The 23,355-nt window shown below is 43.7% G+C and overlaps 1 protein-coding gene across 5 annotated transcripts in view; it reads left to right on the top strand.

The window, feature by feature from the left end:
- The window catches only part of KIF13B (kinesin family member 13B), a 208,059-nt gene that overhangs the window by 5,169 nt on the left and 179,535 nt on the right, over positions 1–23,355 (top strand). For all 5 annotated transcript variants that reach the window (XM_042445221.1, XM_042445211.1, XM_042445238.1 and 2 more), the window contains exon 2: positions 19,107–19,200. In XM_042445221.1, the coding sequence (XP_042301155.1) occupies positions 19,107–19,200 (94 nt within the window). The remainder of the gene's footprint in view (positions 1–19,106; positions 19,201–23,355) is intronic.

Below are 23,355 nucleotides of genomic sequence, written 5' to 3'. Positions count from 1 at the left end.
GGGGGGTAAAATAATGGTTTTGAAGGGGTTACAATCTCTCCTTGTTTAGGGGAATTAAAATAATGTCTTGATTTTGGGGGGGTTTAAAATAATTGTTTGGTTTTGGGGGGCTTTGCAGTCATTGTTTGTTTTGGGGTTAAAATCATTGGTTGTTTTTGAGGGTTGCAATGATTCCATGTTTTTTTGGGGGGGGTTAAATAATTGCTTGTTTTGAGGGCTTTGCAATCACTGGTTGTTTTGGGGGCTGAAACCATTGGTCCTATTTTGGGGGGTTGCAATCATTCATTATTTTTGGGAGGTTGAAATCATCGCTTGGTTTTTTGGGGGGGTTGCAATGATTCATTGGGGGGTTAAATACTTGTTTTTTTGTGGGGAGGGTTGTAGTCTTTGGTTTTGGGGTTTAAATCATTGCTTGTTTTTGGAGGGTTTGCGATCCTTGCTTGGTTTTGGGGGAGGTGTCAATCCTTGCTTGTTTTGGGGAGGGCTAAAAGCATTGCTTTTTGGGGGGGATAAAACCATTGCTTGGTTTCTGGGGGGCATTTCTAGGTTCTGCAGCATGATTCTGTGGTCAACTTTCAGCCGACATTGACCATAGAGTTTGCGCTGGAGGACCTAGAAATCCCTAGAGAAAACGCTTCTCTGGGCCTCCAGCGTGAGTCGATGGTCAGCTTCCAGCTGATGTTGACCTTAGTCACATTGGGAGACCTAGAATTGGGGGGTTGAAGGAGAGCCCTCAAAAAAAGGTGGTGAAAAGAAAGGAGATGGCAATATCTGCCCCAAAAGAAGTGGGCTTCAATGGGACAGAAAGGGAAGCCCCTATATTCTATCTTCAATCTGACCCTAAAAGAAAATCATTAGGGCAGTGCGGGGCATAAAGAGGTTTGTTGTCGTCGTCTGCCTTCAAGCTGTTTCCAATTTTACGGCAACCCTATCACAGGGTTTTCTCGGCAAGATTTGTCTGGAGGGGATTTGGCATTGCCTTCCCCTGAGGCTGAGAGAGTGTGACTTGCCCAAGGTGGCAGAGATGTTATTTGAATCCTGGCATCCAGTGTCACAGTTGCTTTAAGGGACAATGAAGTAGGAATGTGGGAAGGTGCAATTGAGTTGCACCATTAGCCATCACTGAGGATGGAAGAAGATGAGAAAAAGCAAGAAACCCCTTTCGACCAAAGAGACACCTCTCATCGTGAAACTAAGGGCTGGAGGCATGGAGGAGAGAACTTTTCGGAGCCTCCTGAGTGCGTCTATATCTAATGTACTGTAGTTCAATACCGCTTTAAGAGCTGTAGCTCCAACCTATAGACTGCTGAGATTTGTATACAAGACTTTTAGCCTTCTCTTCCAAATAGCGCTGGTGCCTGACCAAACTACAAATCCCAGGATTTGGCTGGAGCCGCGGCAGTTAAAACACATTGAGACCTTGGTATCTGCTGCGGTTTGGTTCCAGGACTCTCCATGGATACCAAAATCCATGGATGCTTAAGCCCCGTTAAATACAATGGCATAGTGAAAAGGTGCAAAACTGCTTTTTGGAATTAATATGTATATTAATATTTCCATGCGGTGGCTGGTTGAATCGTGGATGAAGAATCCATGGATAAGGAGGGATGACTGTATTTTTGGAATATTTTCAAGCCGCAGATAGTTGAATCCGTGGATAAAGGATTTGGGGATACGGAGGGCTTCCTGCAGTGTCAAAGTGCATTATTTCTACAGCGTAGATGAATGGTTCCTAAAATTAGGTCCTCCGGGTGTTTTGGACTTAAGCTCTTGGTATTCCTGACCGTTGGCCTGGTGTCACTGATGTAGATGCTTCCTCCATGATTAGAACCCATCACCAACTGAACTCTTGGAGCAGAAATTTCCCAGGGGTTATAACCCATGTTTGTTTGTGGCAACAAATGCTTCAAAGGTGGAAATCTGTAGTGTAGAGGCTGATGGCGGTTGCAGTCTAACAGCCTCTGGAAGGCTACATGATTTCCACCTTTGCATTTCCACCTTTCTGAGGCTGTTGGACTGCAACTTCCATCAGCCGTGGAAAGCAAAGAAAGCAGCTGGCCGTTGCAGTCTAGCAACACCTGGGTGTCCACATGTTCCTCCCCTGGTTTTGTGACACCTTAAAAACTAAGAAGGTTTAACCAGCAAAAGTTTCCGAGGGATGTAGCCCATTTCATCTGTTGGATTGTGTGATGGATGCATTTCATGAAGTAGGCTGGAGTCCACAAAAGCATATGCTGGATAAAATATATTGTATTAGGTTTTATGTTGCCACAAGATTTCTGGCTCTCTTTGGAGGACAAACTGAGGATGGTGTCACATTGAAAAAATAAATGTATGCAAAGGGATCTTGTCACACCTTTGAGACTAGCTGAAAGAAAGAAGCTGGCAGCATGAACTTGGACAAGTCACACACTCTCAGCCCCAGAGGATGGCAAGGACAAACCCTTTTGCAAGAAATTTCCCAAGAAGACCCTTTGCCTTAGGGTTGCCAGTCGCCAAAATCGACAACAAATCACGAGCTTTCAAAGACTTGAGCCTACTTTCTCGGATGCAAAAATAAAGTTGCTTGACACCACCTTAACTTCCACAGCTCAATGCTGTGGACTTCTATGATCTGTAGTTCTTGAAGGCACCAGAGTATTCTGACAGGGAAGGCGAAATGTCACAGAACTACACATCCCAGAAACGTCGTAGCATTGAGCCATGGCAGTTAAAGTGGTGCCAAACCGCTTTATTTCTGCAGTGTGGATACACCCTGAGTCAGTATGTCTTGAGTGTCCCTTGCATATGTGAATGATGAGAGCTTGGGGTATTTTTTTTGTACCCCTTATAATGTTATCCTTTTTCTTTGCTGTGTGTTTTCCTCCTTTTAAACAAGCTTTCCCTTTTACACCTTTCCCCCAATACTTTTAATGGCTGTTGTTCATTGTGCGCCTTCACGTTATTTCCGACTTTTGACAACCTTAAGGAGTTTTCTTGACAGGATTTGTTCAGAGGTGGGTTTGTCGCTTCTGTCTTCTGAGGCTGAGAGAGTGTGAGTCACCCGAGGTCATCCAGTGGGTTTCTTGGCTGAGTCAGGGTTCAAACTCTGATCTCCAAAGTCATAATCCAACACACAAACCACTACACAATACTTCCTGCAAAACTTCACAGGAAAAAACACACACAAATGCAGCAATGCCCTTGCAGGTAAGCACTACACTGTTCCAGTTCAATCCAAACCTAATGACTGTATCACATCCCGCTTCAATTGCACTTAGGAAACGTGTGCGTTTTTGTCCGTAAGGGGGAAATACGAAAACCAAGCAAGGTGCCGTTGCTGCAAGTCACGTTTTTGCTGGCGTCGCTTTCCACAGTTGTCACCGTGCGATTAAGTAATAGGAGGCGCATGGAGCTGTAAAGGGAGATACTCTCACAATGTTACAACTGAGGTGTGTCCTGTTTGAGACAGTTTGACTGGAGGAGGAAGGGAAGAGATTACAGGTGTCTTTGACATTGCAAAACGTCTTATAAATGGTAGTTGCCCCAATGTGTTTTAACAAGCTGAGGTTGGTTTGAACATTCAGTGCAGTTGTGCAGCATTTTCTGGATGTGCGTTGTAGTGTGCCTTCAAGTCATTTCCAATTTCAGGCAACCCTCTCCTGAGGTTTTCCTGGCAATGTGAAGTCGAAGGCTTTCGTGGCCGGCATCCATAGCTTTTTTGTGAGTTTTTCAGGTTATGTGGCCATGTTCTAGAAGAGTTTATTCCTGACATTATTTTCTTGGCAAGTTTTTTCAGAGGGGGTTTGCCATTGCCATCCTCTGAGCCGGAGAGTGTGTGTCTTGCCCAAATCACCCAGTGGGTTTCCATGGTTGAGCTGGGATTCGAACCCTGGTCTCAGTGCATATGCACCCCTAGAAAGCCCCCTGTGCTTATCTTACCATACTTTAATCAAGAGCTCTCTTGGTGCAAGCTGCCTTCAGTCTGCCAGTTGCAGGGAAATAATCTTTGCCAGAGTTTGGGAAAACTACTTTTTAGGACAGCAATTCCTAGATGTCCCCGGCCAACATGGCTCCCATTTGGGAGAAAGGCAGGATATAAATTCAACAGATTTACTAACATGTCAGCCTGTAAATTCAATATATTAAAAAACATGAAGAGACCTATGCTGGCTGAGGGATTTGGAAAGCTCATGTCCCAAAAGTAAAGTTTCCAAACTGATATTCGCTCATTTTACAAAGTTATTGTATGATTGCTTGTTGACGTTTTTGGGTATCTTCAGTCACTTTTGACTTATGGCGAACCTAAAGGGAACCTATCCTGGGGTTTTCTTTGCAAGAGTTGTTTGGAGAAGGTTTGCCATTGTTTTCCCTTGAGGCTAAGAGAGTGTGACTTGCCCAGCGTAACCCAGAGGGTTGCATGGCCAAGACAGGAATCGAACCCTAATCTCTAGAGTTGTAGTCCAAAACTCAAACCACTGGCTCTCTGCTCATCATTATTTTTTTGTAATTTAAGGTGAATGTCAAATGAATTACAATATTCTGTAATATCAGGATATCAAGAAAGTTAAAACTTCCAAAGTGTGTTAGTGCATTTATTCTAACCTTTAATTATTCTAACTACATTGTTAGTGCATTTATTCTAACCATTGGCTTTGCTAAAAATGTTGGGCATGAAACCTCTGAAGCAACATCCTTTAATTGCCAATTTAATTTCTTTGGTGTGGCAAAGCATGAGGATTGGGGTGAACAGGCAGGTTTCTATTCTGAGCCTGGAGAAATTGCATACATATCTTTTTCCTTTATTACTTATTGATGAAGTACCTTTTTCATGTTTACGCTTGACGGCTTGGGGAGAAGATACTTCTCCTGAAGACTTTGCATTTTGCATGAGCGGATCAAGCTTGTAAAAGTTGTACATTCATTGAGAAAGGATTAAGTTTAAGCTCAGAAAAAAATGTCAGAGCTTCATATCTCTCTCTGAAGCTCTCTCTCCAGCAAAAAGGAGAAGGCAGTCTGATTATTTTCAGTTTTAGCTGCCTCCTTTACTCACATTCGACCTGAGTAGCCTTGGCTCCCAGCCGGGGGGAAAGACGGGATATACAGAAAATAAGTAAAATACATTTAAGAAGAATAAATTCCGTCTGTATTGAACTGACAACTTAAAACCTCCATGACTTAGGTGTCAGGTGCGAAATGATCGCGTTACGAAATTTCCGGGATACGAAAAAGTTGGATTGGAAAAAACTGTTCCGGGTTACGAACTATTTTTCGGGTTACGAAATTCATTTCGGCGCGAAATTCAAATGCGAAGCGCGGCTATAGGCTTTCCAGCGCTAACGGAAAGCCTTTTTGGGTTGCAAAATTTTCGGGTTACGAAGGGAATGGCGGAACGAATTAATTTCGTAACCCGAGGTAGCAGTGTACTTAAAATTTTGGTATGATATGAATTTTAACACTGTATCTGCTTTGTCCCAGTGTAGCATAGTGGTTTGAACATTGGACTATGACTCTGAAGACCAGAGTTTGATTCCTAGCTCCGCCTTGGAAACCCACTGTGTGGCCTTGGGCAAGTCACACACTCTCAGTCTCAGAGGATGGCAATGATACCCCCCCTAAAGAAATTTGCCAAGAAAACCCTATGATAGATTTGCCTTGGGGTGCCGTAAGTTGGAAACGACTTGAAGTCACGCAGCAACCACAAAGCATTTAACAGTAAAGCGCATAACTTTACTGCTAAAACTTCCGTTAAAAGTCATGTAGCGCGTGATAGCAAAATGTAGCTCTGTTTCATAGCTAAAGTGTGTGCATATCAGTGTGTGAGTTGTAGCTGGAGCTTGATAATGTCTTTAAACTGGTAGATTTTGGGGTGAAATGCATTTCAGGCAGGCAGGGAGAATCCTGGATCAGTCCTCTTTCTGTGTTTGAAATGTCGCTTGTACCAAAGCTTGTACGGCATTTTGGAGGAATGTCGAAGGCATGCCATTGTTCTCTCTAACAATACTCTTATCTGGCGAAGACCGCTTAGTAATCTTTGCACTGGGCTACCCCGTCATTCAGGGCTTTTTTTTACCTCTGGCGTTTTAACTCTTCCTTTCGTATTCTTAAGGTACAGCCTCAGTTTTAGTAAATGAGAATGTTTTCTTTTCCAGAATGGTCAAAGGTCCAAGTTGGCTGTAGTTCTACTCCCTTGCTAATCCAGAATTCAATCAAAATTCAATCAAAGCACTGCTGACAGATGACCATCCAGCCTCCAGTGAGCACCATCAGCTCTTGCACTCTCAAGTTTCTTTGCATGTTGTTGTTAGTAAAGATGGAATAATGGAATGATAGAATCATAGAGTTGGAAGAGACCCCAAGGGTCACCCAGTCCAATCGCCTGCCATGCAGGAATACACAATTGAAGCATCCCGGACAGATGGCCATCCAGCCTCTGTTTAAAGACCTCCAAAGAAGGAGACTCCACCACTCTCCAAGGCAGCGCCTTCCGCTGTCAAACAGCTCTTACTGTCAGGCGGTTCTTCCTAATGTCTCGGTGGAATCTCTTTTCATGTAGCTTTAATCCATTGCTCTGTGTCCTGGTCTCTGGAGCAGCAGAAAACAAGCTTGCTGCATCCTCAGTATGTCACTATTCAAATAGTTAAACATGGCTATCAAATCACCTCTTAACTTTTTCTTCTCCCAGTTAAATATGCTCAGCTCCCTGAGTTGCTCCTCATAAGGCCTGGCGGTTTCCAGACCTTCCACCATTTTGGTCGCCCTCTTCTGGATGTGCTCCAAATATCCCTCTTGAATTGTGGTGCCCAGAACTGGAGACAATGTTCAAGCTGTGAGTCGCGATCCCTTTGGGGGTTGAATGACCCTTTTTCAGGGGTCGCCTAAGACCATCAGAAAACACATAATTTCGATGGTCTTAGGAACCGAGACACTGCAGTTTTATGGTTGGGGGGTCACCACAACATGAAGAACTGTATTAGAGGGTTGCACCATTAGGAAGGTTGAGAGCCACTGTTCTAGATTCTCTCTTAACATTGGCTGTGTTGGCTGGGACTATTAAAAATTCAAGTCCAAAACACCCAGAAAGTTGAGGGCCGTTACTAGGAACTATGGCTTAACGTTATCTTACTAAGTATGGTCACCTCTCTGGACCCACTGATTCTTTATCCACGGATTTAACTATCTGTGGCTTGAAAATATTTTTAAAAATATATAAATCCCAAAAAGCAAATTTTGATTTTGCCATTTTATATATGGAACACCACTTTACTACACCATTGTATTTAATGGGACTTGAGCATTCACAGACTGTAGTATCTATGGGGGGGGGGGGGGTCCTGCAACGAAACTCCAGCTGATACCAAGAGTCTACTGTATCATCTTAAGTAATAAGCAACCCAGCAAGTTGTCAAAGCTGGCTGGGGATAATGGAACTTGTGAGATTGGATTGGTGTGTCACACAAAATGCAGGTTGTCGTCCCTGCTTTGGATTGACTGCTTCTCAGTCTCTGGTTTATGGAGATGTGCTAATGGAGAAGAATGGAATGAGTTGGGCCTTTCAGAGGGCAGATCCGCTTCTGTGTGTTTGTGTTCCTTCTTAATTACACAGCATGCACTAGATTTCCTAGTTTTACCAAGAACCTGTTTACACAAGAGGGTTAACACCCTTTCCTCCCGGAGAACTCGTGATTCTGTGTGTCCTCTTTTTGGTTGCATTCCTCTTGCGTTGCTCATCTTTCCACAGTTGCATTGCCCTTCTTTGGAATGAAAAGGTATTGAATGGGCGTGCGAATATGAGATAGTACTGCCCAATTTTAAAAATGTCCTTTGAAGACAGTCAAAATTCATAAGAAGCAGCTTGACAATCCGGGAAGAGCTATTCACAATGTTGTTGTTGTTGTGAGCCTTCAAGTCATTTCTGACTTATGGCAACCCTAAGGCAAGGAGTTTTCTTGGCATGTTTCTTCAAAGGGGGTTTGCCATTGCCATCCTCTGAAACTGAGAGTGTGTAGCTTGCCAAAGATCACACAGTGGATTTTTGTTGTCATTGCCTGTTGTCTATATAACAAGAAAAGCTTTCTAGCCCTCAAATAGTGGGCATCCCTTTTAATAAAGGACATTTGGAAATCCTAATATGAGATGAAGTTTTTCATTATACGGTCTGAATCTTCTTGTTAATTATACTTCTAAAGAATGTGACACATGCAATAGTCTGCTGGCAATATAAGAAACCCCAGTAGGTTCTGGTTTCAATTATTATTTTAACAAAAACCCAAACAAAGAAAAAAAATGATTTTTTTCATGGTTTGTTAGCAAATGTTGAGTGTCCTCTGTTTATAAAAAAACCAACTCGCCTGGCAGAAGGAGTAAAAACCAGGGAAAACCATGTAATGGAGCAGCTGAGCATGTGGCGCTGTAGTATCAGGTTTGCTTAAAATAGAACAGTGCCTTGCAAAAGCTCACAATCTTCACAAATTATTATTATTATATTATTATTAAGCTTTATTTATATAGCGCTGTAAATTTACACAGCACTGTACATAAAATCTTTTTATTCAACACGCAATGACAAGAGAGGTGGCTGCACTCTCTTGCCGTTGCTTGTTGAATAAGTCAATTCGGAGAGAAAGTAATTGGATTATTTTGAATGAGTCGCGTTCGTCTGGGTTGGATAGCCACTGACCACGTCTCTGCAAGCCGTGACAGCAGCCACACAGTTTACGAGGGTTCCTGACATCTCTTATTGCTGGTTTATTTTACTGGCTCTGCTCTTAAAGAGTAGTCATTACTACAATAAAAAGTATGGCATGAATGATTAATAGAGTACAAAATCATAGAGTTGGAATGGGGCCCATTGGCCTTTGAGTCAACCTACAACTCACTGCAAAAAACCCAGCTTTGAAATTAGGAGCAGGTTGAAAAAACAACATTATCTCCAATTCAAGGCCAGCAAACTGGCCAGATAAACAAAATTCTTAGTTGTATATTTCTTGGTCTGTTGTTGTTCCCCATCATGATCTATGCAAGTAAGAAATAATAATAATAATACTAGAATCCTAGAGATGGAAGAGACCACAAGGGCCATCCAGTCCAACCCCGTTCTGCCATGCAGGAAATCCTATTATTATTATTTTGCTTTTGTGTGACCTCAAGTCGTTTCCAATTTATGGTGATCCTATGATGGGGTTTCATTGGTACATATTAAGTACATTTTTTTTTGCCATCGTCCATGATCCCCCAAATAAAGCAAAATGAACATAATTGTCGTTTGCATTTTTAATGTACCTGCCAGAGGAGATCTGTGCACATGTGCTGTATGTTTTTCAGCAGATGTCTCCATGCATAATTAACAAGCCAATTACCAAAGTCCCTGAAAATTTTATTCTGGATTATTCTGGGACTTTTATTGAAAAGTTCCATTGGAAAACAACACCTGGGACTGAAAGTCAGCCTTAGTTTAAAGTAGGGATGGGCAACTGCAGAGCAGATAAAGGACAATTTTTAATCCCTCTCTCAGTTTCATTTTTTAGGTAACCTTCAACCTTTTTTTTCCTTTTTGGATATGGGGAGACAACTGATACTGGTCTAACACTGAACAACCGCATTGTGTACTGATTTGAGCGTTGAACTATGACTCTAGAGACTAGGTTTCTAATACTGGCTTGGCCATAGAAACCTACTGGGTGGCCTTGGACAAGGCATTCTCTCTCAGCCTCAGAGGATGACAATGGCAAACCCACTCTGAAGAAACTTGCCAAGAAAACCCATAATAGATTTGCCTTAGTGTCACAGTAAGTTGGAATCGACTTGAAGACACACAACAATAACAACAACAGTGACACAGCACATGGACATGCATGGTGTATATGGGTTATGTATGTGCATGGATTCACATGTGCATATGGTTGTGCATAAAGTTGTACCTTTGGTGTCTTAGGTTTACCTTAGGGTCCGTCGCTATAAACCGGAAAATAGGCACACAGCAACAACAATAAATTATTAAAATATTTAGCTTCAAACAGTCACTGTTGTCCCAGTATGAAAGTTGGAAAATAGCAACAATAGCCAGGCTTTTTAAAAAATCAATTTAAAACTCAGGAGTGTTTGGGTCTTTTTAAAATAATTTGGTTTCAACCAATGTTTTAAACCAGTGGTTCCCAAACTTCAGACCTCCATGTGTTTCGGTCTTCAATTCCATTAAGCCCTTGCCAACTTGGCCAACTGGATTTCTGAGATCTGGCAATTCTGAGGCTTGAAGTCTAAAACAGCTGGAGGACTGAGGTTTGGGGACCCCTGGTTTAACCCAACGATTTCCAAACGTTGGTCCTCCAGGTCTTTTGGTCTTCATCTCCAAGAAGCCCAGCCATCTTGGCCAACACTAAGGAATTCTGTGACACAAAGTGAAAACATCTATGTGTCCAGAGTTTGGGAACCGTTGGTTTAAACCAACCTGATCTAAGCTAGCCAATCTTGCTTTGCGGGCAGTCTGGTGGAAACCAGAACAAGAGCTCTGCAAATCTTTGCTTGTGGTGCTGTATTTTTTCCTTTGCAGCTTGTGCTGGATGAGGTTTCCCTGGATTGTGCCTTCGATTGTCACTCTTGGCAATGTGTTGCATGCAGGCGGTTTGCTGACTTGACCTACACTTGCCACCAATGGTAGACTCAGTTCAGCTTTTCCTTCTTAGTTGAGCCGCTGCAAAAATATCTGGAAAAACATCATGTGTTGGTAGAGGAAATGGAGGGTTGTATGTGGTTATCTCACATTACTTGCTGTTAAGACTTGGTTTCCTTAATCCCTGGTGAAGCTTTGGAGTCTCTCTCTTAAAACTGTCTATCTCTGTCTCTCTTTTTCATATGTCAACTAGCAGCCCTTTGCATTGGTCAGGGCTTGGGTAAGTCAAACTCTCTCATCCCCAAAGGATGGCAAAGACAATCCCACCTCCGAACAATTCTTGCCTAGAAAACCCCATTATAGGTTTGCCTTAGTGTTGTCGTAGGTAATAAACCATTTGAAGGTGCACAGCAGCAACAACAATAAGCATTTTAATAAGTGAAGAATAAAGTACAGTCACTATGTACAAATACAGTGTCTCAAGTCACAACAGAGTTACTGAAATTCTGTCAGTTGCTCAATCTATACTTGCACAAATCTCTTAGAAACTTTGCATTGTGTATTAAAGACACAATGAATTTCCTATATAAGGCTGAACTCTTGAATATACAACACTGGTTTTATAATGATGCCACACTCGTAACACCTGTTGTCACTTCTTCTTAACAGTGGCACTTAGGCACTGATGGGATTTCTGAACAGACCTTCTAGTGGATTTCCTACGAAGATTATCCTTACTTAGCACCACTCATTCTTACCTGCAATAACTTTCTTTTTGAATGACATGCCTCAGCTACATGTGTAAGATGTGTCTATCAGCACCTGCATAGCTAGGAAATTTAGTCATGGCAAGTAGAAAGAGCCATCTTTCAAAATCTCCCTCACAAATCTCTCATTTATGATGATGCAATGGTTGTGGTTGTGTGTCTCTTCAACTCATTTCTAATTTATGGCAACCCTAAGGCAAATCTTGGTAAGATTTACAGTCAGCCCTCCTTATCTATAGATTCTTTATCCATGGATTCAACCATCCATGGCTTGAAAATATTCAAAAAATATATACATTCCAAAACCTTGATTTTGCTATTTTATGGAAGGGATGCCATTTTACTACCCCACTGTATATAATGGGACTTGAGCATCCATGGATGCCAAAATCCAAGGCAGGCCCTGGAACCAAATTCCAGCCGATGCCAAGGGCCCACTGTAAAAAACAAACATTTAATTCCAATTATACCTGCAGAAGGAGCATAGTTTTAGTTCTTTCTAAAGTAGTCCAGAGAAAGTGTCATTATTTTGTACTGCTTCAAGGCATAACCTTCCAGCTGGATGTCCTAGCAAGCTGCTACGGCATGTGCTGCTTTCAGAAGTCTCTCTCTTCAGAACAGACAATATTTACTTAAAAGGAAGGGCAGGGTGGTTTAGTATGCAGACTGGGTTTTGGACTGCATTCAGATCCCGGCTCCTCCAGGAACTAACTTGGTGGTTAGGTCTGAACTGGCATCTTGCTTTTCACTCTGTGCTGCTTACATACAATATGAAATATATACATATTTCTTCAGATAAATATCCTGCTGTATTCTGAGAGCCTTCTTGCTGGTGCTGTGTGCCTTCAAGTTGTTTGCTGATTTATGGCGATGCTAAGAAAACCTATCCCAGGGTTTTCTTGGCAAATCTTCTGAGGGGGTTGCCATTGCCATCCTCTGAGGCTGAGAGAGTGTGACTGCCCAGGGTCACCCAGTGGGTTCCATGGCAGAGTGGGAATTTGAACCCTGGTCTTCTGAGTCCTAGTTCAATGCTCAAACCACAGTCCTCCAGTCCATGAGCCTTCTTAGCTTACAAAAATATATATACATTGACCCATTTTTAAAATGGAAAAGAACAAAAAAGTGGATAGCAGAGCTCTCTCTCTCTGTCAGTCCCAATGTGTTCAAGCAGTGTGACCTCTTGGATACTGATTTCTAGCACTTCAATAATAACTTTCAGCATAAAATAAGATAGCGTGGCATAATGGTTTGAGGGTTAGACTAAGACTTTGGAGACCAGGGTTCAATTGCTTGCTCAGCCATGAAACCCACTGGGTGACTTTGGGCAAGTCACTCTTTCTCAGCCTCCAGGGATGGCAATGGCAAACCACCTCTGAACAAAACTTGCCAAGAAAACTCCACGATAGGTTTGCCTTAGAGTCACTATAAGTCAAAACAACTTTAAGTACACAACAACAATTTTTAAAAATATATAGATTAAGCATCCAAAGAAAAGGAGCAGGCTAAGCAACCAAGGGAATAAGAAGAACACGCAAACCTAAGAGTCCTAGGTGTGAAATGTTTTCAATATCTCGCTCTAGAATGATAGAAATTTGGAATTAGAAGGAAAATTTTGGGGAGGGGGGGCAGATTTGTTATTTGGAAGGGCAATGCCCTCATTTTGCGCCCCCCCATAGCTACAACCCTCACGGGAACCCAGTTTAGTACCATACCGTCAACCTCCACGGCTTGAAAAATATTAAAAATATATATTTAAATTGCACAAAGCAAACTTTGATTTTCCCATTTTGTACTGAGCACATCATTGTATGGCCCTTTCCAGTACTGGGAAAAGAGCGAGATACAAATAAATGTGATGCAATATGATATATTTCACTATGCCATTGTGTTTAATGGGACATAAGCATCCATGGATTTTGATATCTACAGGGGATCCTAGAACCAAACCCCAGCAGATATTAAGGGCTCTGTGTACTAGAACTGCTAATGAAGACTGTCCAGAGCTTGACAAAGTTACCTTTTCAGACTGCAGTTTCCAGAATGCTGGTTTTAGGTTTTCTGGAGTTGTAGCCCCCGAACTCCCTAGCATTTTTGATTTCTGTATGGGATTGCAAACCATTTTATTCAATATTGGCCTGTTACAGACTGCCAAAATAAAGCTTCTTCGGGTCTCTTTGGAGGTATGCTATTGAAATGATGCATGCATCCTAAGAATCCAGAAGCTGCACCAAAGCTGCACTCCAGTGCTTAGGAATGGAGTGTGGCTTTGGTGCGACCTCTGGACTCTTAGGACCCATGCATCATTTAAATAGCATACCTCCAAAGAGACCCGAAGCAGCTTTATTTTGGCAGTCTGTAACAGGCCATTATCTCTATATTTTCTTGGTCTCTCTGAGTAGCTGTGTTGCATGAGGTCAGACCCTCCGTCCATCTATCTCAGCATTTTCTCCCTTCCTTGGCAGCTGCTGCTCTGTTCCTTGAGCAGAAATCTATCAGCTGCTCCTTCATCCTAATTGAAGTTGCATGGGATTGAACCCAGGACCTTCTGCATGTGAAGCAGGTGTTCCAGCCCTGGGCTATTAGTAGCCCATCCCTAATTAACAATCGCTGTCTGAAAGAAAGTACTGTACTATGTTGCCTTGCTGGTGGGGAAAAATATTAATTGAAACTCTGAGGGCAACTAGAAGTCATCGAGACCATGTTAAATTTTGCATGTCATGGTACCAGTTTATTATTTATGCAAATAGAAATGTAAATTTTTTACTTTCCTTCCCATGTTGATTTTTGCAGAGCTATAAAGAGCTGGCATGGTGCAGTGGTTTGAGAGTTGGACTATGATTCTGGAGATCAGGGTTCAATTTCCGCTTGAGCATAAAAACCTACTATGTGACCTTGGGCAAGTCACATCCTCTCAGCCTCAGAGGATGGCAATGTTAAGCCCCCCTCTGAAGAAACCTGCCAAGAAAAACCCATGATAAGTTTGCTTTAGGGTTGCCATAAGTCAAAAATGATTCTATCATAGTGGACTTTGTGATGGCTGGAGTTCATTTGGCGTGATAGTTATAAATAGTTATAAATCCCAAGCTCAATAGACTTTACTTCACTATACTGGATCTTGGATATTGTTGTTGTTCACTGCTATCAAATTGACTTCACTCCAAAAGACACTGCAGAAATAATCCAGTTTGAGACCACTTTAACTGCCATGGCTCAGTGCTAGGGAATCCTGGGAATTGTAGTTTATTGTGGCACTAGAGTGCTCTGACAAAGAAGGCTCAGTGTCTCAACAGTTCCCAGAATATCTTAGTATTCAGCCAGAGCTGTGAAAGGGGTCTCAAACTAGTTTATTTCTGCAGTGTGTTTTGGACCTTTGCCTTACAGTGATTCTATGAATAGACACTATCAATAGAAGTACAGTTGGTCCTTGGTATCCGCAGACCTGCCATCCATGGGTTCAAGCATCTGCTGATGACAAATCAGTGTTGTGCCCAATGGGAGCATGAGCATGTGGCCGCGTCACCATTAGGAACAGCCCCCGATGTGCCATGGCATTGCGTGCACATGGCTGCGCTGCCATTGAAGTCCCATTGTCCCAAATGGTGGTGCAGCTGTGTGCACATACTGCCACTGGGGATAATTGGGGTTGTGTCTAATGGCGGCACAGCCACATGCATGCACCACCATCGGAGACAATGGAACTTGAGGATCTGCAGATTTTGGTATTCCCCCATGGATGCTGAGGCTGACTGTATAGTATCAAGATTGAGGGAAGCAATGGCACAAGTCTATTCTGCTTTGGTCAGACCTCACCTGGAATATTGTGTCCATTTCTGGGCATCACAGTTCAAAAAGGATGTTGACAAATTGGAACGTGTCCAGAGGAGGACAGCCAAAATGGGGAAGGGTCTGGAAACCATGCCTTATGAAGGGAGACTTAGGGAGCTGGGTATGTTTAGCCTGGAGAAGAGACGGTTTAGAGGGGACATGATAGCCTTGTTTAAATATTTGAAGGGGTTTCATATTGAGGAGCAAACTTATTTTCTGCTGCTCCAGAGACTAGGACACAGAGCAATGGATGCAAGCTGTAGGAAAAGAGATTCCACCTAAACATTAGGAGGAACATCTAGACAGTAAGAGCTGTTAGGCAGTGCAACACACTCCCTTGGAGAGTGGTGGAGTCTCCTTCTTTGGAGATCTTTAAGCAGAGGCTGGATGGCCATCTGTCAGAGATGCTTTGATTGAGAGTTCCTGCATGGCAGGTCTGGATGGCCCTTGTGATATCTTCTAACTCTATGATTTTATGCATATATTGCTCCTCAAATAACAAAAAACCCACACATAATCACAATACTGTGTAATGAATTATCATTAAAAAAAAACACATAAACAAAACTGTAACAAACTATCATTTTAAAAAAAAAAACCTTCTCAGTTTGATCACAAGGGTAACACATTCCTGCCGCCCAGATAGGAAACTGGCAAGTCAAGATTCCTTCTCAACAACCCTGGCTATGATGGCCCTTGTGGTCTCTTTCAACTCTACAATTCTATGAATGAGGGACCTCCAAATCACTGGTCATCAGTAGTCCTTGAATCTGCAGACTCATAACTGTGGCTTCCTTGATTGTATCAGCAGTTCCAAACGCACCTTTCCTACCTTCAGGAACATTCATGTAGTTATGTGATGATGGGTTATACAGTAGAGCAGCTGTTGCAGAGGCATGGTGATTTTAGCCACAGGTGGTAATATAACTGGAGAGGAAGCATGGCGTTTCCACGCCACTTGCTCGCAACCCACCCAGCCATCTATATGGAGGCGGCTTCATGATGCTGCACGCTGTTAGAGCATCATGAAGCTGACTTGTGGCCGCCATGTGGGCACAAAGCCAGCTTTTTGCCTCCCGAAAAAGGAACAACTCTTTGTTGCTCCTTTTCAGGCAGCTTCAGAAAAAGACAGCATAGGGCGTGCGGTTGCTATGGTCCCAATCCTCCGGTCTGTTATGGCCCTGAATCTATCCATCTGGAATGTGGTCTTCATCTTTTCTTCCCTTTTACATTCCCAAGTATTATTATCTTTGCAGTTGGGTCATGTTTTCTCATGATGTGGTCAAAGTATGACAGCCTTGGCTTTTAGGGAGAGCTGAGACTTGGTTTCCTCTGGGACCCATTTATTTGCCTTTTTAGCAGTCCATGTTATCTGTAGAACTGTTCCGTTGTAGAAGAATGAAAGCAGACAAAGTCCCATGTGCTATGTGAGGGTTTCACTTCTTAAAAAGCTGAAAAAGTTTCACTTCTTAAAAAGCTCAATGCATTCTAGTCTTATTATCATTTGGTCTTCTTCAGGGGCTATTAAATTAAATAGTCTCTCTTATACATATAAATATGTACATTGCGTTGTGTGCCTTCAAGCCATTTCAACTTAGAGCAACCCTAAGGCAAACCTGTCATTGGGTTACCGTGGCAAGATTTGTTCAGGGGTTTGCTTTTGCCTTCCCCTGAGGCTGAGAGCATGTCATAGAATCATAGAGATTTTTCCTACATTTTTCCAAAACCAGAAGTGGATTCCTATCCACTTATGATTTGAATTGGGTTGGAGGAGTCTGTTCAGTCCTTAGAGAATCCAGTGGAGAGGAAACTGGCTCCCAAACCTGCTGAGGTTGCCCATCTTTGCAGCAAAGCACCTGATACATGTATTTGTATGCCAATAGTGGCATGACTTCAAATCCCAATTAGTAGTAGATTGAAGGTGGGAGGGAAGGTGAGGGTAGGTTAACAGCCATGCCAGGTGCTGGGCATTACCTGAATATCCAGGTGACTGTGCTAGAGACAGCTCAGCATCTTTTCTGTCCTCCCTTCCCCCTGTCTGTGTCCCTGAGATTCTGTCACCTTGAATTTATCTGCATGAACATCACAGGATCTCCTTCATAAGAGAACAGAGAGGCGCATGGATCCACTTGAGCCACCGTTTTGTACAGCCGTCGCTGTCTGAAAACCCAGGGTTGACTTTTTGTGCTGGTTTAATTTCCACATAGCAAAATACAGTAACATCCAAAATTAACAAAATAGTGACATCTTAATTGGACCAACCATAGTGCACAAAATACATGTTGCTTCGAAGGCTTGCAACATGTATTTTCTGCATTATTCTTAAAGTATGGAGGTTTGTTTTTAAATAATTAATTATTTTTTAAAAAAATCTGCTTTCATGTTTTGTATAACAACTATTATGGGTGGAAATAAGCAAATATTTGTTTATCCAAATATTACTTTCTGTTCTATGTGAAAAGTTCTCTGGGCAGTTTCCTGTTAAAGCAGGTGAACCACTTTAAAGATTAAAATGATAAAATAGTGTTAATATTCTTAAGACTGTATTAAGCAGCTGGATAATGAAAAATGTGAATACAGTGCGCCCGCGCCATACGCGGACTTGAGCGTATGTGCTCAAGCTGCGGCGCACGCGCGGGGCGGAAGGGGCATCGCGTCCCATTCAATTGAATGGGCGCGCGCCCTGCACACGCCCGCACCGCTGCGCATGAGCCCCATTGTTTCCAATGGGGCTCGAGCATAGGCGGAATTCACCTTACGCGGCGGGATCCAGAATGGATCCCCTGCGTAAGGCGAGGACACACTGTAATTAAAAAAAGTTAAAGTCACCGCACCAGGCTGGATTGTTGCTAGTAATAATGTTTAAAAATGATCTCCAGAGCCTCATTCCTACTTACAAAAAAAGCAGTTTGCGATCCAGATTGATGGATCGATTCGATAGTGGAGTGTGGCTCCCACTACAGTTGCCTCGATCGCATTTTTTCCCTGTAAAATAACCCACTTGTGATTCACATTCATGAATGAAACGGTTCAAAATGACCCGCTCCAGCCAGCCGAAGGGCAAATTTAAATCAATTGCGATCCGCATCTGGTTCACACTTGCGCAGAATTGATTTATCAAAAAAGACGCGGAAAATATCAGCATCAAAAAGACACGAGTTAAATGGGTCTAGCGTGTGACCCCCCCTTCAAATCACTTCAAAGAATCAATTCAAGTGGGAACTAGAGTCATTTGAACCGGTTCAAATCAATTTGCGATCCAGTTTAAAAGGTAGTGGGAATCAGGTCTAGGAAGTTAATGAAGGAATTAATTGTCGTTTGACATCAAGTCATTTCCGACTTATGGCGACCCAAAAGCAAAGCGGTCATAGGGTTTTCTTGGCAAGATTTGTGCAGAGGGGTTTTTGGGCCTGTGTAATGTGAATAGTGAGCCCGGAGACATTTTGGGGTTTGTAGGTAGTGCAGACAAGCCCTCATTTGTGTTGGGATTGTTATCAGATGCTAAGCAACTATATGACAACCCTTGACCCTATTATTATTATTATTATTTATTTTCTTCTTCTCTCAAATGTATTTCTGCTTGGCGTGGGGTTGGAGTAGATGACTCCTTCCAATGCTAAGATTTTATGATTGTCTGATTCTTGGCTACCATTTTGCTTGCTAATAATGCCATTGCAAATGTGACTTTGATAGGTTCTCTATGCTTTTTGGAAGCTAGGATAAGTAGCTGGGGACAACCCTGTAATGCTTGCATGACCAAATTTGCAGCTGCAGACAGCAGGATTGTGCCAATATGATGCTGTGGGTAAGCAGTAGGACGAAGAAAGCAACCTGGGAAAAGCATGGAATTCTAAACTGCAGTGATTTTACAATTGGTTTCTGACACGTTCCCCCCCCCCCCCGCCCCACTTTATTTTTCCTAATAGAAATAGACCTACATACAAAATGTGTGGTGGACGTGGATGCAAACAAAGTGATTCTTCACCCGTTGAACACCAACCTTTCAAAAGGAGATGCCAGGTAGGTTTTCCCTTTATTAATTAAATAAATAAAAGAGAGACATTGAGTAGGCAGTGGAAGAATTCTTGCATTCACCCCTGGCAAGGATTGGAGGCTTGCTTTTGATGGTCCAACTTACTTGCTGTCCGCTTGTAATGCAGAATTGCATTACTGTTTGCTTACACTGCAGAACTGATGTAGTTTGACACTTTATCTGTCGTGACCCTGTCTGATGGAAACCCTGGGATTTGTAGTTTGTTGTGGCCCCAGAGCTCTCTGACAGAGAATGGCGGGTTACAGACGGGCAGGGGAGGACGTCTTGGAGGTGTATTCAGCTGAATGCGGAGCCTCCAGACGGCCCGCCCCGGGGGCGTGCTTCAGGTGTTGGAGCTTCCACACGGGGGCAGTGAAGATGCCTCACCTGGGTCCATTTCAGACCCGGAGTTTCCAAACCGCCGCCTCGGAGGACGCTGCAAAAAGAGAGGCAGCTTCCTCACGGGCGGCCCAAACCGCGGCTTTTTTTTTCTTTTGCCGCATGAGAGGTGCGCAGCTTCGCTAAGCAGCGGCGGCAGAAAGCCTGTCTGCGCATTTAAAGCACCCAAGCCCCTTTAAACTTTTTCCCTGTGACTTTAAAGCTAGGCAGGAGTGGTGTGAGGTAGCAATCTCCAAATCTGTCCTTCCAGGCGTTTGGACTTCATCTCCCAGAATCCCAGACCACAGGGCAAGGTGACTGGGGATTCTGGGAGATGAAGTCCAAACGCCTGGGAGGACAGAGTTTGGAGATTGCTGGTTTGGGGACCAGTGAGCCAGGCATGGTGGGAGGAGAGAACAGGAAGGGTAGAATAGAGTAGATAGGGCTGGGAGGAAACACATGCCCTGGGAGGCGAAATGATGTCTTTATGGGACATCATGGGACCTAGTGCCTTGTCAGTGCTCCCTGCCCCTTGATCCCAGGCCCTCTCTAGTTGCCCTTTGCCTTTGGGGGCAAGTTTAGAGGGCATCAAAAGGTCTTGGGCACATTCAAGCTCCGGGGTCTCTCTTTTTTTTTTCCTTTGCCGGCTGGCGAATGCGCAGCTGCGCAGGGCTAAGCAGCGGCGGCAGAAAGCCTATGGGCACATTTAAAGTGCCCAAGCCCCTTTAAAACAATGGTGGTCTCCTGCCAGCTGGTGATCAGCTGGTGTTGGCATCCTTGTCCGCTTGCACTTGGCCAGTGTCAGCAGCATCATAGATGCCTCCTGTCCTTTGGTCCCCGCGCTCCTGCTGAATCTGCAATGTGCAGCCACAGCTGTCTCCGCTGCCACCGCTGTCCCCCTGCCATCTCCCCTCACCTCCTTTGTACATATGTCAATATTTACAGTTTTAGCGTTTTTTATTGTTAGGTGAAAATGGCAGAGGAATGTGTGTAGGGGTGCACTTTAAAGTCCAAACTTTCCAAGCAGCGCATGCGTACATGTTGCTCTAGGGTTAGGGTTAGGGTTAGGGTTAGGGTTACGAGGCTTAAAATGCGCCGCAGCTGTGCCTCAGCTTCCACAGCTGCATGGCAGCGGACGTTGCAATTAAAGCCTGACTGCAAACTGCGCATGTTCCAAGACCCCAACTCACTATGCGACGGAGCTTTTAAATGGGCAACTTAAATTAGCGGCGTAGCAATTCTGGTGTACCGGTGCAGCAGCTCTCATGGCTTCTTCCACGTCTCGATATGTGTCAGCATTCAGGTAGGACTGCTCCAGTTTCTGCAGTTACTCCAGTTTCTGGGACCATATAGCTATAATGTCAGCCGTCTCAGTATGAGACCAAGACGTCCCCCTGCCTTTTTTCGGGGTGCTGGTGGATGGCTGAGCCATCCTGCCTGGTGGCAAAGGGGAGCCGCCACACAGCTGTGCCAGGAGCAGCCAAACTGTGCCCGTTCCCAGGTGAAAATGCCGCAGGAATGTGTGTAGGGGGTCACTTTAAATCCCAAACTTTCCCTTTTCACTTTCTACAACCAAAACATCCGCCGGCAAAAGTTACAACTTCCCGTGGTTCTAGCAACGCATGCGCACAAGTGGCTCTAGGGTTAGGGTTACGAGGCTTAAAATGCGCCGCAGCTGTGCCTCAGCTTCCACAGCTCCATGGCAGCGGATGTTGCAATTAAAGCTTGGCTGCAAACCACGCATGTCCCGGGACCCCGACCCATTATGGGACGCAGCTGACACGGAGCTTTTAAACCGGCAACTTATATTTGCGGCGTAGCAATTCTGACGTATCGGTGCAGCAGCTTACAGACGGAGCTGCGCAGGTACGCCGCAAATCAAAAAGAAGCGGAAAAAAGCAGCACCTTTTTAATGCCGCTTCTTCCCACTTGGGGCGTGCGGGGGGCGTGTTCATGACGGCATTCAGGTAAAGCCCGTCTGAAGGCTCTACCTTCATGACGTCATGAGTACATCCCTTTTTGCCCGTCTGTAACCCGCCAATATCTCACAAAACTGCAAACCCTAGAATTCCATAGCATGAAGCCATGGCAATTACAGCGGTGTCAAACTGCATTAATTCTGCAGTGCAGATGCAGTCTGTGTTGCATTTAGTAACCTGTTTTTTATATAAAGAGCTGGAGATACGCTGCAGCTGTGGACGTGGCTTTGCTCTTGCCCCAGATCTCTCCAAATCCAAATTTCTGACCACAACCCTGAGAGGTTATTCTCAACTTGAGTCTCTTGTGTGTGTGTCTCCCCCCCCCCCGGCATAAAATACTACTGTTTTCAATGTGGCAACCAGTTTTATGGCAGGCTCAAATGTCATCTCATTTGATGGGAATTTATTCAGACTTGGAAGCAAATTTGTTCATCTTGCGGACAGGCGGGTGGGTGGGTGTAGTAGGTGGGGGAAGTAATTGGTGCCAACTGGAAGGCTACTGGTGCTGTGTTGGTATATAGTGGCCTGTAGGCGAGGGGGTGTTTCTGAAAATTGGGAGCCTTTCTGGGAGGAAAATAACCTCGAGGTATGCCTATAGTGTAGACTGCGCATGCAATTTATTTATTTGACAGTGCAGGGGTGGGTAAACTGTGGCCCCCAGAACCGTCTTTGTCGGATCCGTCTCCCCTGGGCCAATCTGTTTGTGCCAAATTTGCTTTTAAATTTGCTACTTCATTAAAATGCTCGGAGTCATCATTCACGGTTAATTAAGAACTTCCCAACACTGTTTCACATCCTGAAATGACCAATATATATATATATATATATATATAGCCAAAATGAGACAAAAAACCCCCAGAAAACACCCCTTTGTTTGCATATATATATATATATATATATATAGATATGTATATATGTATATATGCATGCATGCAAACAAAGGGGTGTTTTCTGGGGTTTTTTTTGTCTCATTTTGGCATTTTGGCAATCTGTACAACTGGCAAAGAGTCTCAGAGGGAAAAAGTGGAGCCTGAATTTACTGCCTTCTGGTTTGGTACAAGCTTGGACCACTTCTGATTCTGGTGAAATACAACTAATAGGAGTCCCTCCCAGCTAGGATTCCCAAATCTCAGGGTATGGACCCAATTCTCCAGCATTGGGGAGGAATCCCAGGGCAAGAACACAGTCTTGAAAAGTATGTGTATATTTCCATTTCCATTTTGGGGGAGAGGCTGAGCAGAAAATAGTTGTTTGAGAAGCAGTGGTGGAGTTCTGGGTGGGTCTGGAGGAATTGAAAAGGGCTGTCCTTGCATATTTGCATACATTTCTGGGAGCTTTGGGAGCAATTTTGGGGAGATTTTTAGTGCAAAAATCACGGCAACTATTGGGAGTTCAGAAGGGTTTTAGAGGTGGTGAAGTGATTCAAGGCCACAAAAGTGGGATCTGGTGAGGATATGCAGCCCATGGGTCACACTTTCTTCATGTTAATATGCTCTGTCATTGATGCTGGGAGGTTGAAACTCATCCTTTACATGGCCAGTGGTGTGCATGGGTCCAGTTACTAATCATGGGGCTCCCAGACTATGGGATACATTGTAACCCACAAAAGCTTTAATTTCACAAATTGCCTTTTGAAGAGTTTGCATTGGTTTCCATTAATCTCTGACCCCATCTTGACCACTTCTCTGCAACTGAAGCATATCTGCTTTGCACTCCAGAGAAGTGTTTGTATGCATCATCATCATCATCATCATCATCATCATCATCATCATCATCATCATCATC

Source organism: Sceloporus undulatus, chromosome 1 (assembly GCF_019175285.1).
Source record: "Sceloporus undulatus isolate JIND9_A2432 ecotype Alabama chromosome 1, SceUnd_v1.1, whole genome shotgun sequence".
Taxonomy (NCBI): domain Eukaryota; kingdom Metazoa; phylum Chordata; class Lepidosauria; order Squamata; family Phrynosomatidae; genus Sceloporus; species Sceloporus undulatus.
This window is presented reverse-complemented; position numbering and strand designations above follow the sequence as displayed.